The sequence below is a fragment of the Cetorhinus maximus genome, chromosome 38 (assembly GCF_964194155.1).
Source record: "Cetorhinus maximus chromosome 38, sCetMax3.hap1.1, whole genome shotgun sequence".
Lineage (NCBI taxonomy): Eukaryota > Metazoa > Chordata > Chondrichthyes > Lamniformes > Cetorhinidae > Cetorhinus > Cetorhinus maximus.
This window is the reverse complement of record NC_135916.1, coordinates 4,284,816-4,298,361: the sequence shown is the minus strand read 5'-3', so window position 1 is coordinate 4,298,361 and position 13,546 is coordinate 4,284,816. Positions and strand designations below refer to the sequence as shown.

The window sequence follows — 13,546 nt, the reverse complement described above, 5'->3', positions numbered from 1 at the left end:
GGACAAAATCCTGGAACTCTCTCCCTAACAGCACCGTGGGTGTACCTACACCACAGGGACAAAATCCTGGAACTCTCTCCCTAACAGCGCTGTGGGTGTAACTACACCACAGGGACTGCAGCGGATAAAGGAGCCGTCTCACCACCTCCTTCTCAAGGAGCAATTATGGATGGACAATAATTGCTGATCCAAACAGGGAAGCCCACATTCTGTGGAAGATTATATGTATGTAAAAATGAACTTTGGCGATTCAATGTGTAAGTTTGACCATTGTTCATTTTTCCCTGCCTTCTATCTTGCAGTGCAGATCGACTGAATACCTGGTGCTTTGTGCACCAAAGTTCCTCTCCAAGACCAATAAGACACCATTAATGCGAGAATGCATTTCGAAAGGCTTGAGGGGGACAATTATCAAACACAGTTTAATACAGAGACACGGAAATCAAACACGTTGTTCAAACGCATGGGCAGCCATGAGCGTCTGAATGGAAGATAAACTGTTCCAGCGACAGAGAGGCCCAGGGAGTGAATCCTGGAGTTCCCAGTCCTGGACTCGGGTTGGCACGGATCACAATGGTGTGGCTATTAACACTGGGGATGCGGAAGAGGCCAATGTTAGTTAAACACAAGGATCTTGGAGTGATTCAAGGCTTGAGAAGGATATATATATACTTAGAGCAGGAGACAGGTAATTTAGGTGTTGCAGGGAACAGAATTCCGAGCCCACAGCTTTTGTGAACGAATATTCACCCTTTCCTGCTGCAGTCAGCAATATGTTTAAATCGCGACATTGTGAGCGGGTCCCTGCCCTCGGAAGTCGCTCTGCAATGTGTCGACATCGGGGATCATCACTGGGCTGCCGCTCTGTATCCCCATGGGGATGGGAAACACGTGCTCACTTGTGGAAAATTCTCCAGTATCTCCATAAACACAGGAAACTGTCCTGTCAGAGTTTTCTGTTAATGAAGGAATCGGCATTAAATTCAGGCAGAGTCGAGATAATAGTAGAATATAAATATATCTGGCTTGTAGCTCTAAAAAAACATTTACATTATCGTTATAGTTAGTGCGCACGGAGACGCACTTTGAAATACCCTTTACATATTGTATTTGCTTAGCACTGACATGAATAATTATTCGCTGTCGGTTATAATTTATATGATTAAGTACATTTTCCCCGTAGAGACAAATAAAATCTCCAAGATGCCCAACATTACATGCTGCAGAGTTACATCAGTGACGCTGGTCGCCTGTTATCTAACAGTTGGTGAATGGACAACAATCAGGAGAACCACAATGATATGTTCATGGTGATCACAATGGGGGTTTCTATCGTCTTTCTTATTAAAAACACCTTAACGGGAGGATTTGTATATCCAAGAATCAATTAGTTAAGTTGTGGAAATGCAGGGTTTGCGTTGGAATCCTCGATCGATGTTGGAAATTCGCACTTAAAAATTAACATGACCTGCGATTCAAAACTGTAGTAGTGCTGCATCAATTGCTTTTCAAAGGCAATGTTTCTACACTCTGGACATGCAGAGTTACAAACACAGACACCCGTTTCCGCCCTGAATGCTGATGCAATGTTCCCAGGCATTTATATCATGTTTCTCTCTACCACGTGTGCAGGAAAGATCAGAATAATTCTGCCCGGACTCATGTCCCACAATCATCGAAGAACCTATAAGCCCTGATAAAAAATATTGTGAACGGGACAACAACAAATTAGAGACTTCGTGTTACAGGCCAAATTCCAACCTGCTCACCAACCCGCCCCATGTGCCCGGCCTTGGGCTAATCTTACCTCTCTCCGTCCGTCGGTCCGTCCGTCTAGCTACACTACACTGAATAGATTTTGAGACTGAAATCGGATATAATACAAGGAATGAAAGCATGTTTTCATTTGAAACAAACAGGACTGAAATAACATTAAACGACAGGTTCCTTCTCAGGAATGTGGGGTTAGTCAACAGTCTTGAACAATTAATAAACAAATGATACCCTACAATAGGAATACATTGCCACATCATCATGGCTGCCCTGCCCACAGGCAGGTTCTTTACTCATGGCAGTCTCTCCATGTGTCTCTATCACGTGTCAGTCCTTTCATTTGCCAAGGACAACATTCAATTTCCAAGCCATCCTGCATTGATGGCCTCTGCTTTGCTCTTCCACTTTGACCTTGAAGCTTTCGCCATATAACTCGTCTTACAAATCCATCTGCCTTTGTGATGTGCCCTACCCAAACTCTCTGTTGTTTACTCTCCTCAGGATATAATCAGAAGTTGCTTCTTCCGCTTGGCAGCTACCCTGAAACCAACTGAACTCCTGCAGCTTCCCAATCAAACTATAATCATATCACTCCCTGATATTCCCTTTCACTTCTCCCGCACTTTCTCCTTCAGAGAGCATCTCAGTTTGTCCCAACCCTCTCAGTCAAACCTGCCCTCCTCTGCTGTTCACCAAAGCACAATCGAAGAATCCTCACCACGAAGTCTTCACTGTTTCCGTCGCTCAGTCTCCGCAATGAGAGACTTCTCGTCTTCAGTGTGTGAGGCCTTGGGTTCTTTCCCTGACATCTCCATTGGTTTCCTATTTATTCGCGGTAGGTGGGCGTCAATGCCTCTCCCCAGCATTTGTTGTCCATTCCCAATTTCCCATGGGAAGGTGGTGGTGAGCTGCTTCCTGGAACCGCTGCGGTCAGTATGGTGTCTGGACACCGACAGTGTTGTGAGGAAAATAATTCCAGATGTTGACCCAGCTGCTGTAAAGGAACAGTCGATATATTTCCAAATCAGAATGGGGAGTTGGTTGGAGGAGAGATTCCATGTGTCTGCTGTCCATATATCTTCTGCCCTTGTCCATCTAGATGGTTGCGATCATCTGTTTTGAAGGCGTTATCCAAGGAGCCTTGGTGAGTTCCTGCAGTGAATCTTGTGGATGGGACACACTGTTGCCACTGTGCGTCGGTGTTGGGCGTAGTCAATGTTGTTAGAAGAAGCGCCAAGCAAGCGTGCTCATTTGTCTTGGATGGTATTGAGCTTCTTCAGTGTTGTTGGAGCTAAACTCAACCAGCCAAGCGGAGACTTATCCATCACACTCCTGACTTGTTGCCTTTTAGATGTTGGACAGTTTTCTGGGAGTCAGGAGGTGAGGTGTATCATTCTTGCCTCTCATTTGAGATTTTCTGGCCAGTCCAGCTCAGTGTCTGGTCAATGGTAACCCCCCAGGATATTGATAGTGGGGGTTCAGTTGTGGCAATGCAATTGAACGTCAGGTGGCGATGGGTAGGTTCTCCCTTGTTGGTGATTGTCATGCCTGGCACTTGTGTGGCCTGAATGTTACTTGCCACTTGTTAACACAGGCCTTGATATTGCCCAGGTCTTGCTGCATTTGGACATGGGCTGCTTCAGTATCTGAGGAGTCACGAATGGTGCTGAACATTGTGCAACCATCAGCGAACAACCCCACTCCTGACCTTATGATGGAAGGAAGTTCATTGATGAAGCAGCGGAAGAAGATCTGGCGAGACTCGCCAAATACTCTCCAACTTTTGGATAGAACAGAGGTCCTTTATCATTCCATTCACCTTCAAATGCACGAGCACGCAAAATTTAGGAAGGAAACAATGTTTACAGCGCAGAAGGAGACCATCCATCCCATCATGTCTGTGTTGGCTTTCATTTGACTTCTCAGAAGAGTGAAAATAAAAGAACAGCTTGGGTGAAAGGACCGAAAGGATGGTGGCTAAATTTACTGCTCGCACAAAGGTAAAAGGGAAGGTAAGTTATGAAGCGGACATAATGAGGCTACAAAGGGTTAAGGAGAGGTCAGGCGAGTGGGCAAATGTATAGCAAATAGTGAGAGTTACAGAGGGATCCGGATGTTCTAGTGCATCAGTCACAAAAATCTATTGTGCAGGTAAAGCAAGAAATAAGGAAAACTAAAACAATTTTGTCATTTATTGAGAGGGGGGTTGAATACAAAAGAAGGGGGGTTATGCTTCAGTTTAACAGGGCATTGTTGACACTGCATTTGTAGTAAGGTGTACAGTATCGGTTACCTTATTTGCGGAAAGATGCAAATGCGTTGGGAACAGTTCAGAGAAGGTTTACCAGACTAATACGAGGAATTGGCAGGCTGTCTTATGAGGAAAGGTTGGACAGGTTAGGCTTGTATCCAGTGGAGTTTAGAAGAGGCGAGTTGATTGAATCATATAAGATCCTGAGGGTCCTTGACAGGATGGATGTGGAGAGGATGTTTCCTATAGAACTAGGGCTCACTCTTTGAAAATAAGGCTTCGCTCATTTAAGACCGTGATGAGGAGATTGTTTTTGATCTCAAAGGCCAGTGGGTCTTTGGAACTTTCTTCCTCAAAAGCAGATGGAAGCAGAGACTTTGAATATTTTTTTTACGGCAGATGGGGGATAGATTGTTGATTAACAAGGGGGTGAAAGGTTATCGGGAGTCGGAGAAAATGTGGAGTTGAGGTTACAATCAGAACACCCATGATCATATTAAGTAGCGGAGCCAGCTCTAGCGCCCGAGTGGCCTACCGCTACTTGTAAATCGCATCCATAATGACCCTGGGGGGGGGCTTAAGAGCAATAGTAGACCATTCGGCCGTCGAACCTGCTCCACCATTCCATAAGAACATGGCTCATCTGATTGGGGTATCAAATGCATTTTCCTGCCTGCCCCCAAAGCTCTCGACTCGGGTTGGCGGTGGAGCAGGAGTTGGATAAGCCCCTGTCTCCGAGGGGGGAGAGAAGTTTATGCCCCCCAGGCCTTGGTGAGAGAGATGCTGTGTGAGCCTCAAGCCCTGGGAGGAGGGAAAATAGTGGGCACGAGCCCCAGCTCCCGCTGATGGAAATCAGATCAGGTTCGATGGGCCGAATGGTCTACTCCTGCTCCTGTTTCAATGTCCCGATGAGTTTTATTTTTCTTACCAAACTGTAATGGGGCGGCTGCATCTCTGTTGAAGCCGATTCGCCTGTTATATGCCTCTCTGCCAGTTTATTGACATGTCGTGGAATGTTCTCTGGTGCAAATCAGTGCGGACCCTCCCTCCCAATTTCATGTCGTCTCATGTCGTTTATAACAACAAGGTCTAAATAGTTAATCTAACTGCTGGTCTAATGACCTGTTGCGGATGGAATCTTCTCGTGACTAGAGTAAAACAAGAAGCAGCTCATTCGTCAAATTGTAATGTATTTATTGAGAAACTGAAAGCGCGGATTGCTTTACAACCAGACTGGGAGAACATTAAAAAGCTACCAAAGCATCTTAACTATGACATTAAAAAAGGGAGCTTCCCCAGCAATAAACATCACTAAAATCCCGCTCAGAAATGGAAATTGATTTTGGCCTTTAGTTTCTGGGCGTTAAGAATTTGCTCGCCTTAGCACAGAGAGGTAAACCGGGCAAGTTCGTAATTTGGGCCTGAGCGGTGCGGGATCAATAGGGCAGTCCAAATTCTCTCAAAGAGGTTGGGAATGCAACGGGGGTCGACGTTAAGCGTCAGGTGCCCGGATACACAGTGAAATCCCATCTGGAGTAACTGTTCAGTTCTGGTCACCACACCACGGGGTTGAGAATTTGTCCGTGAAGCGGGTGCACCACAGTTGATACCTCGCTCAATGTGTTAAACGATGAGAAGAGGCTCGATTCCTGTTCCCTTGAGGACCGAATATTGATGGGTCATCAGGTTATGGTGTTTGCAACGTTTAACCATTTTAACAAAGCAGAGAGAGTTAAACCATTTGCTCTGATCAGAGACTCCCGACAGCAGAATATATAGACGTTAAATGAGAGCGAGGAAGTTAAGGAATAATATCAGGAAGCGCCAATTAGAAATTGGGAACTCCTTCCTTGCTATGCAGGGGCTGTCATAGATCATTTGGAGAAAAACAGTGAAATGAACAGCTACAGAAGTATCATGATATAATTCGCCAACAGCAAGCTAGAGGGGCGAATGGTCTCCCCCTTTCTCCTGTTTCAAGATGTTAGTTCACCTGGCACATGATGTAAACTTAATTCCAGGAGTGAGGCAGCACTTCACTAGTGGCTTCCGGTACTCAGGAAAGCTCTGGTAAACAAAGAGTTTCCTTGCATGATAGTGAAATGGGAGACATGTTCATGGTCATTGGGCTGATCGGCGCTGGACTTCTCGCTGAGGGCCCAGGATTCCTGGAATTGTTCTACAGCTTCACCTCTGCGTAGATGGTTCTCTCCTCACTCTGGGCTTGGCTGGTGTCTCGCTGACACTGAAAACAATGGCGCAATTGGTCAGGAATTCAAACAATCGTCTTATAATCTGATAAAAATTCACCAAATTCTATCAGCAGTTGATGCGTGGGAGAAAGAGGCAAACACTCAACAGCGAGCTTGGTCCATTGAACAGTTGCTGATGGGGAGCAGGCCTTAGTGCTAAAGGGCATCGACTGTCTGCTCACGGTTACTTTTCACAGTGAAGCTATTAGCACCGGGGTGAGGGGGTGGGGGTGGGGTGTGGGGGGGGGGGGGGGTGGGGGTGTTGTTTCTCGTATTAACAAGAAGGGACTCGCCAGAAAAGGCAGGGAAACAGGAGATTCCAAATAAGGGAGGGATTTTTGACCTGAACGCAGGCGATATGTTATCATCCGCCAATGTTCCATTAACTTCAATGGGAAGGGAATCATGCGGATGTACATTGGTGGGCCGAATCCCGATCATCAGAAGAATATACCAACACAAGGAATAGGATCAGGAGTAGGCCATTCTGCCCCTCGACCTTGCCCTGCCATTCGACAAGGCCATGGCTGATCTGATGGTGTCCTGAACTGCATCTTCTTGCCTCCCACTCCCCCACCCTCGCCCCTTAACCCTTGACTCCCTTGCCAGCCAAATTTCTATCTAACTCAGTCTTCAATATATTCAATATCACAGCCACCACTGCTCTGTGAAGGACATAATTCTACAGACAAACGATCCTCTGAGGGAAGAACTTGCTTCTCATCTCCGTTTTCAATGGGAGGTATTCTTTTTTAATCTCTGCACTTGCCTCCAGGCCTAGATTCCGACAGGAGGGGAGGGATCCTCAGAGTATCTACCGTGTCACGCTCCCTACACCTCCTAGTATCTTCTTGGTTTCAAAACGATCACCTCTCATTCGTCTGAACCCAAAAGTGTCAATGCGCAACTTTCCTCATCAGATAACCTTCTCATGCCAGGGATCAGCCTAATGAACCTTCATTGAGCTGCTTCCAATACAAGTTTGTCCCGCTTCAAGTATGGAAAGCAGAGCTGCACACGCGGGCTCTCGCCAGTGCTCTGTGCAGCTACAGACTTACGCCCAGAGAAATTGTCCATCGTTCATTAACAAAGCATCTATAGTAGAGGCAACTCAGCATTCAGGCTAGAATACAATAATGGCTGGTGTAGGATATTGACATTTCACGCTTGTTCAGCCTAGACAATAGAAATATGACTTTTTTCGATAATAATGTTTCTTGTATTCCGCACACAAACCACAAGTGTAACAATAACTGCTGCACAGTGCTATTTCCGGTTCTTTGGGAGTGTATTTTAGATGTGCAGCAGCAATAGCGTCACACAAATTATCAATTCACTCCATGTCCTGCAGAGGGAGCAACTCTTCACTTCAGTTTGAAACATTCGTGTCCTATTGAGAATCGGCTGTTCAATCCGCTAAAACAAACATCGATCAGTTGGATTCTCTTCCCCGCATGCATTTCGGTGGCAATTTTAAACACGCTAAAAACGTGATTGAAAATGCATTTGTTCGAATAAAAATTCATTAACGGACAAGAGGATCATGATGTTAAAAAACAGAAATAGGATGAAGCGGGTGAATGCAGGAATATTTTGCACACATTCCTCCAGGAGTCTGAATGAGCAAAATAAAAGAGAGCATCCGAGGATTTTCAAATCGCCCCCTCACTCGCACAAACCCCACCCCGCCCGCCAACTCCCCGCCTACTGCAAGTGACCTCCATTACCCGCACGCCACCCCCCCAGCCGCACAGCCTCTCACCCGCACTGACCCTCACCCGCAGAGACCCTCACCCGCACAGCCTCTCACCCGCACTGACCCTCACCCGCACAGCCTCTCACCCGCACTGACCCTCACCCGCACTGACCCTCACCCGCACTGACCCTCACCCGCACAGCCCAATGCTCTGTATGCACCACACCCCGCACATCACACACCAGGATGCCCGCCACACATACAGCCCCTCACCCGCACAGACCCTCACCCGCACAGCCTCCTCACCCGCACAGACCCTCTCCGCACAGACCCTCACCCGCACAGACCCTCACCCGCACAGCCCATCAGGCGCATATACCCTCACCCGCACAGACCCTCACCCGCAAAGACCCTCACCCGCACAGCATCTCACCCGCACTGACCCTCACCCGCACTGACCCTCACCCGCACTGACCCTCACCCGCACAGCCCAATGCTCTGTATGCACCACACCCCGCACTTCACGCACCAGGATGCCCTCCACCCATACAGCCCCTCACCCGCACAGACCCTCACCCGCACAGCCTCCTCACCCGCACAGACCCTCTCCGCACAGACCCTCACCCGCACAGACCCTCAGCCGCACAGACCCTCACCCGTAAACCCCCTCACCCGTAAACCCCCTCACCCGCACAGACCCTCACCCGCACAGCCCCTCAGCCGCATATACCCTCACCCGCACAGACCCTCACCCGCACAGACCCTCACCCGCACAGACCCTCACCCGTAAACCCCCTCACCCACACAGACCCTCTCCGCACAGACCCTCACCCGCACAGACCCACACCCGCACAGCCCCTCAGCCGCATATACCCTCACCCGCACAGCCCCTCACCTGCACAGACCCTCACCCGCACAGCCCCTCACCCGCACAAACCCTCACCCGCACAGACCCTCACCCGCACGCCTCACCTGCACAGACCCTCACCCGTAAACCCCCTCACCCACACAGCCTCCTACCTGCTCAGCCCCTTACCCCGCACAGCGCCTCAGCCGCACAGCCTCCTCACCCTCACAGGCCCTCACCCGCACAGACCCTCACCCGCACAGCCCCTCACCCGCAAACCCCCTCAAGCGCACACCCCCTTACCCCGCACGCTCCCACCGAGACATCCCCAATTGCAACTTACATGACTGTTCGGCTTTGTTTGAAGGTTAAGAACAGCGTCTAAATGAAACAACAGCATATTAAAATCACATATTGTGAGTAAGTGCTGGCAATATTCGTCCCTTTCAGTGAAGAGTTTGATGTCAATGGTAGGCTTGTTTTCTCGAGGATGCTTCATTAAGTTACCGTTACTGCCAAGAGTTAGGAGCAACTATTCGTCAACCAGCACACGGAGGCCTTTGACTGCTCGTGTGGGAGCGATTACAGTTCCAAAATGAGCGTTTCATTTCCAATTTCTTCTTCAATCCAGGAAATGGATTCGGCAGGGATTTTCCAGAGATTGGGGAGCAGATTTACATTACGTGGCTCTTAATGGTTACCAACATCACAAATGCAACATTGGTGTGATAAAGTGTCTGATTGACACGAAACGGGGCAGAACATTTAGGGCTGAGATGAGGTGAAAGATCTTCCACTCAGGGTGAGGTGGAACTATGGAATTCTCTACTACTGAGGGCTGTGGAGGCCAACTCAGAATATATTTCAGAAGGATATAGTTTTATAGACTGAAGGCGTCAAGAGGTATGGGGAGAGTGCGGGGGTATGGTGTAATGGCGCGAGTATTGAGATAAAGGTCCCACTGCATGGTCGACCAGGCTCGAAGGGCCGAATGGCCTCCTCCTGCTCCGATTTTCTAAGTTTCTATGTTTCAAGTTGGTCAGTCAGTAAAACCCTCACTTATCCTTCATACTTCACCCAGCCTATTCTTTAAAGCTTTTAAATTATTCGGAACGGTAACTCCCAGGGGTGGCGTGATCCATAATCCCAGCATTTCTGGGTAAACATTCCTAGTTTAAGACCCACTCCCGCGCTTCATGATAAGATAACCAAACGGACATTCCAGTGCAGTACTGAGGGGGCGCTGCACAGCTGGAATGGACTGCAAAGAAAGGCTCCATCTGCTGGCTTGGCCGATGAAAATAACCCCGGAGAGGCGATTCGCAGAAGAGTCGGGGAATGATTTTTTGGTATCCTGGGTAATTTTTACCCAACAATCAACATCACCAAAGGAAAATATCTGATGTTTGTCAAATTGTTGTTTGTGGGAGTTTGATTTGCGCATAATGGCGCCCGGTTCTGATACAGTTGAAAACTTCAAACATCCAGTTTATTTCTGCAGTAATTGCAGCTTTGAGGAAAGTGTTGACTGTAGCTTTAAGACTCATTGTGATGAACAGTATCGCGTGACTGTGTGAACCAATCAACTGGAAGCGCAGGAGACCTTAGAGTGGGAGTTTTCTTTTGTGGAGCTAGCTGAAGGCTTGTAACTGCTGCTGCAGCCGGTAAATAAAGTTCGATGATTCTAATGAGAACCCTGTGGGTATAATCATGTCCTTAACACTTCCAAAACGCGTTCAAGGCGTCCATTGGTGGTGTAAATTGTTATTTTAATGGAAGTCTTTTTTCCTTTTTATTTCAAATTAGAACTTCAGAATACATAATTGGTTTACTAAGGAGATACCATATTCACCACCTCTGGTTTTGCTCTCCCCACGACTAGAAACTTTCTTATGTGTTTGAAAGAACTCTATTAGATACTCCCTCAGTCTCCCTTTTTCATAAGTAGCGAGACCCAGCAATACTAAATCCCTGCTGAAAGTTGCAGCTCCTTCGATCATCCTTGTAAATATGTTAGACCCACTCAAGCCTCTTTGTACATGTGTTTTTATCCTACGCTGGCCAGCATTGTTCCCAGTACTAATTGGTGGAACCAAGTTTTGCCACAGATTCCGCTTAACGTTTTTACTTTTCAATTCTACCCCTTTAGTAATCACCTGATTGGATTGCGAAAGGAGTGTTAACTTTCATCACTTCATTTAGCAATTTGTATAACTGAAATAATATACAAATATACATTTGCAACTCTACAACTTTTAAACTTTCATTTTCAAAGTTTTCTACAACCTTCTTATAATGTCCTGCTGGTGGTTATGCATGGAGCGCTGACAAATCTCTGAACACAAAGGACAGTTCAGGCTGTCGGAATATTTATCTGAACTCACATGTAACATTTTCGTTGATTAGGTCTCCAGAGGGCACCGCATTCCTTCAAACAACAGAAATGATCAGTTAGTCACTTCATCTGATATGACCCGTGTCAGGAAGCACTTGAGGCAGACATTGAAATTACTGCAGGCGCGATTCCCGTGTTAAGTGTGAAAGCTTTCCTGTCTGCATGACCAGGAGCATGTTTCCATTAAACCGTTTCAAACCCAGACTTATTACAGGGAATTAAGGCAGAATTTTTCAAGGGAATGAAACCAGCACATGGGTGAAAGAGAAGGTGCACGCGCGATGGAGCACGCGCACGCAATCCGAGTGAGGCCGCGCACGCAGCGTGAGACAGGCCGCGCAGGCAGCGGCGTCAAAAGGCCAGAGGGCAGAGTCTTTAATGTTTTTAAACCAGGGATTGATGAAACACCGGATTAACAAGGGGGTGAAAGGTTATCCGGGGTGGTCGGGAATGTGGGGTTGAGATTACAATCGGATCATCCATTATCCTACTGAATGGTGCAGCAGGCTCGAGGGGCAGAGTGGCCTACTGCTGCTCCTAACTCGTTTCCCTAATTACGCTGGGTGGTTTAATAGCAAGAGCAGGCCATTCGGCCCTGGAACCTGCTCCAACTCCATAAGAACATGGCTGACCTGATTGTGCTCTCAACTCCATTTTCCTGTCTGCCCCATCGCTCCCCCGCCCCAACATAGCCCTCGACTTCATTGCCTTTGAACAACAAACACTCTCTCAGTCAGCCTTGAGTATGTTCAACATCCACTACTCTCTGGCCAAGATGATTCCAACGACTAATGTCTCCCTGAGAGGTAAAAATGGAATTGGATCACAATAGGGACTCAATGGCAGATACATCTCGAAGGGCCAACTCCTTTCTTAGCCATTGCATAAGCTTCAACAGTGCAATGGACCAAATCAGTGCAGGCGGTCAAGTAGTTTAGTGTGAGAAGGTGCATGTATACAGTATCGGTTTAGATCCCCGACATCACCATGTTGTGCGCTGCATATTTTAAATGAGTGTGATATATAAATAAAGCACACGGAGCGCGAAAGAGAGAGAGCGAGAGAAATCGAGTGCGTATGCGAGAGAGAGAGAAAGAGTGCGCTTGTGAGTGTGTCTCTGCTCCAGTATCTCTGCCTGCCTTCTGGTATGATTCAGTGAGTGTGTGCATGTGTCACTTTATCTGCGTATATGTTTGCTGGTCTGTCCTTTGTATTGAGAATGTTAGCTGCAGACCTCGTTTCTCAAATTAAAAAGACACAATGCTTATATAGAATACAAATTGGCTGAACATTGGCTTCTGATCATTATGTTGGTCACATGTCATTGAAATGCAACACTTAATGGTCTCACCTGGTTTCCATGTTACTTTGCTTCTTTCCTGAGAAAGAAACATAAGGATTAGAAGCCGAGAACAGAATAGGAGTTTGAGAAACAAATCACAGAGCAGCGAATGCCTTTGTGCTCCTCATTGCCCATTGTAATGTGAATGGTGACATACTGTTTGGTTGCCTGCGCACCTTATTAAGAATCCTGGACGAAGGGTCGGGAATCATGAGTTAATATCCCACCCCGAGAGCTGGGCACTTTGAATTCAGTTAATGAAACACAATTGGAGTAAAAGACAAGTTAGAATTAGTTATGGTGACCATGGACCACAATCAGTGAACCATCTTGTTCAAGAATGCCCTTTCGAGAATTCAAACTGCTGCCCTGCCTAGCCGACATGCAACTGCAGAGCCCGCAGTGATGCTCTGGATAGTAAAATGCCTCCTGGGAGACAGTAAGGAAAATGAGTGCTAGTCAATAAATGCTGATATTGCGAGTGATGCCCAAACCCAATGAAGAAATAACTAAAACAAAACATGATTCTATGAAAACAAACATTTGTCAGGTGTGAAACACGCATGTTTGCGTCGGTCCTCCTGATTTTTAGAACCGGGAGAGATGAGCACCACAAACAGTGCATTGAGGAACTACTCAAAGTGCATCAATGTCTGTTGACCCGAATCAGCGTGTGGTTACAGCTGAGGTGTCGATGGATGGGGCAGCTTGTGGTCATTATAAAGAGGAATCTTTACTGCATATTTCTCAACACTGTCATTAAGATATGGGGTGTCGGTAATGTTGCAGAGCATGTTAAAGGACAGAATGACATTACCCGCGCTCAATCACCAACTATCAACATCCTGGGGGTTAACGTTGAGTCCAAACTGAGCTGGGCCAGCCACATAAATACTGTGTCCAGAAGAGCAGGTCAGATGCTAGGAATCCTGCGGTGAATAACTCACTTCCTTACTCCCCAAAGCCTATCCAACATCGACAGCGCCCAAA

General features: G+C 47.1%; 1 protein-coding gene across 1 annotated transcript in view; it reads right to left on the bottom strand.

Annotated features, from left to right (window-relative positions):
• Nucleotides 1-5,201: 5,201 nt before the first annotated feature.
• Nucleotides 5,202-13,546, bottom strand: part of LOC144672410 (Fc receptor-like protein 5) — a 74,122-nt gene continuing 65,777 nt past the window's right edge. Inside the window, exons 8-11 of the mRNA XM_078534254.1 lie at nucleotides 12,566-12,593; nucleotides 11,204-11,247; nucleotides 9,163-9,200; nucleotides 5,202-6,269 (exon numbers count right to left, since the gene is read on the bottom strand). Coding sequence (XP_078390380.1) covers nucleotides 6,204-6,269; nucleotides 9,163-9,200; nucleotides 11,204-11,247; nucleotides 12,566-12,593 — 176 coding nt within the window. The 3' untranslated portion in view covers nucleotides 5,202-6,203. The remainder of the gene's footprint in view (nucleotides 6,270-9,162; nucleotides 9,201-11,203; nucleotides 11,248-12,565; nucleotides 12,594-13,546) is intronic.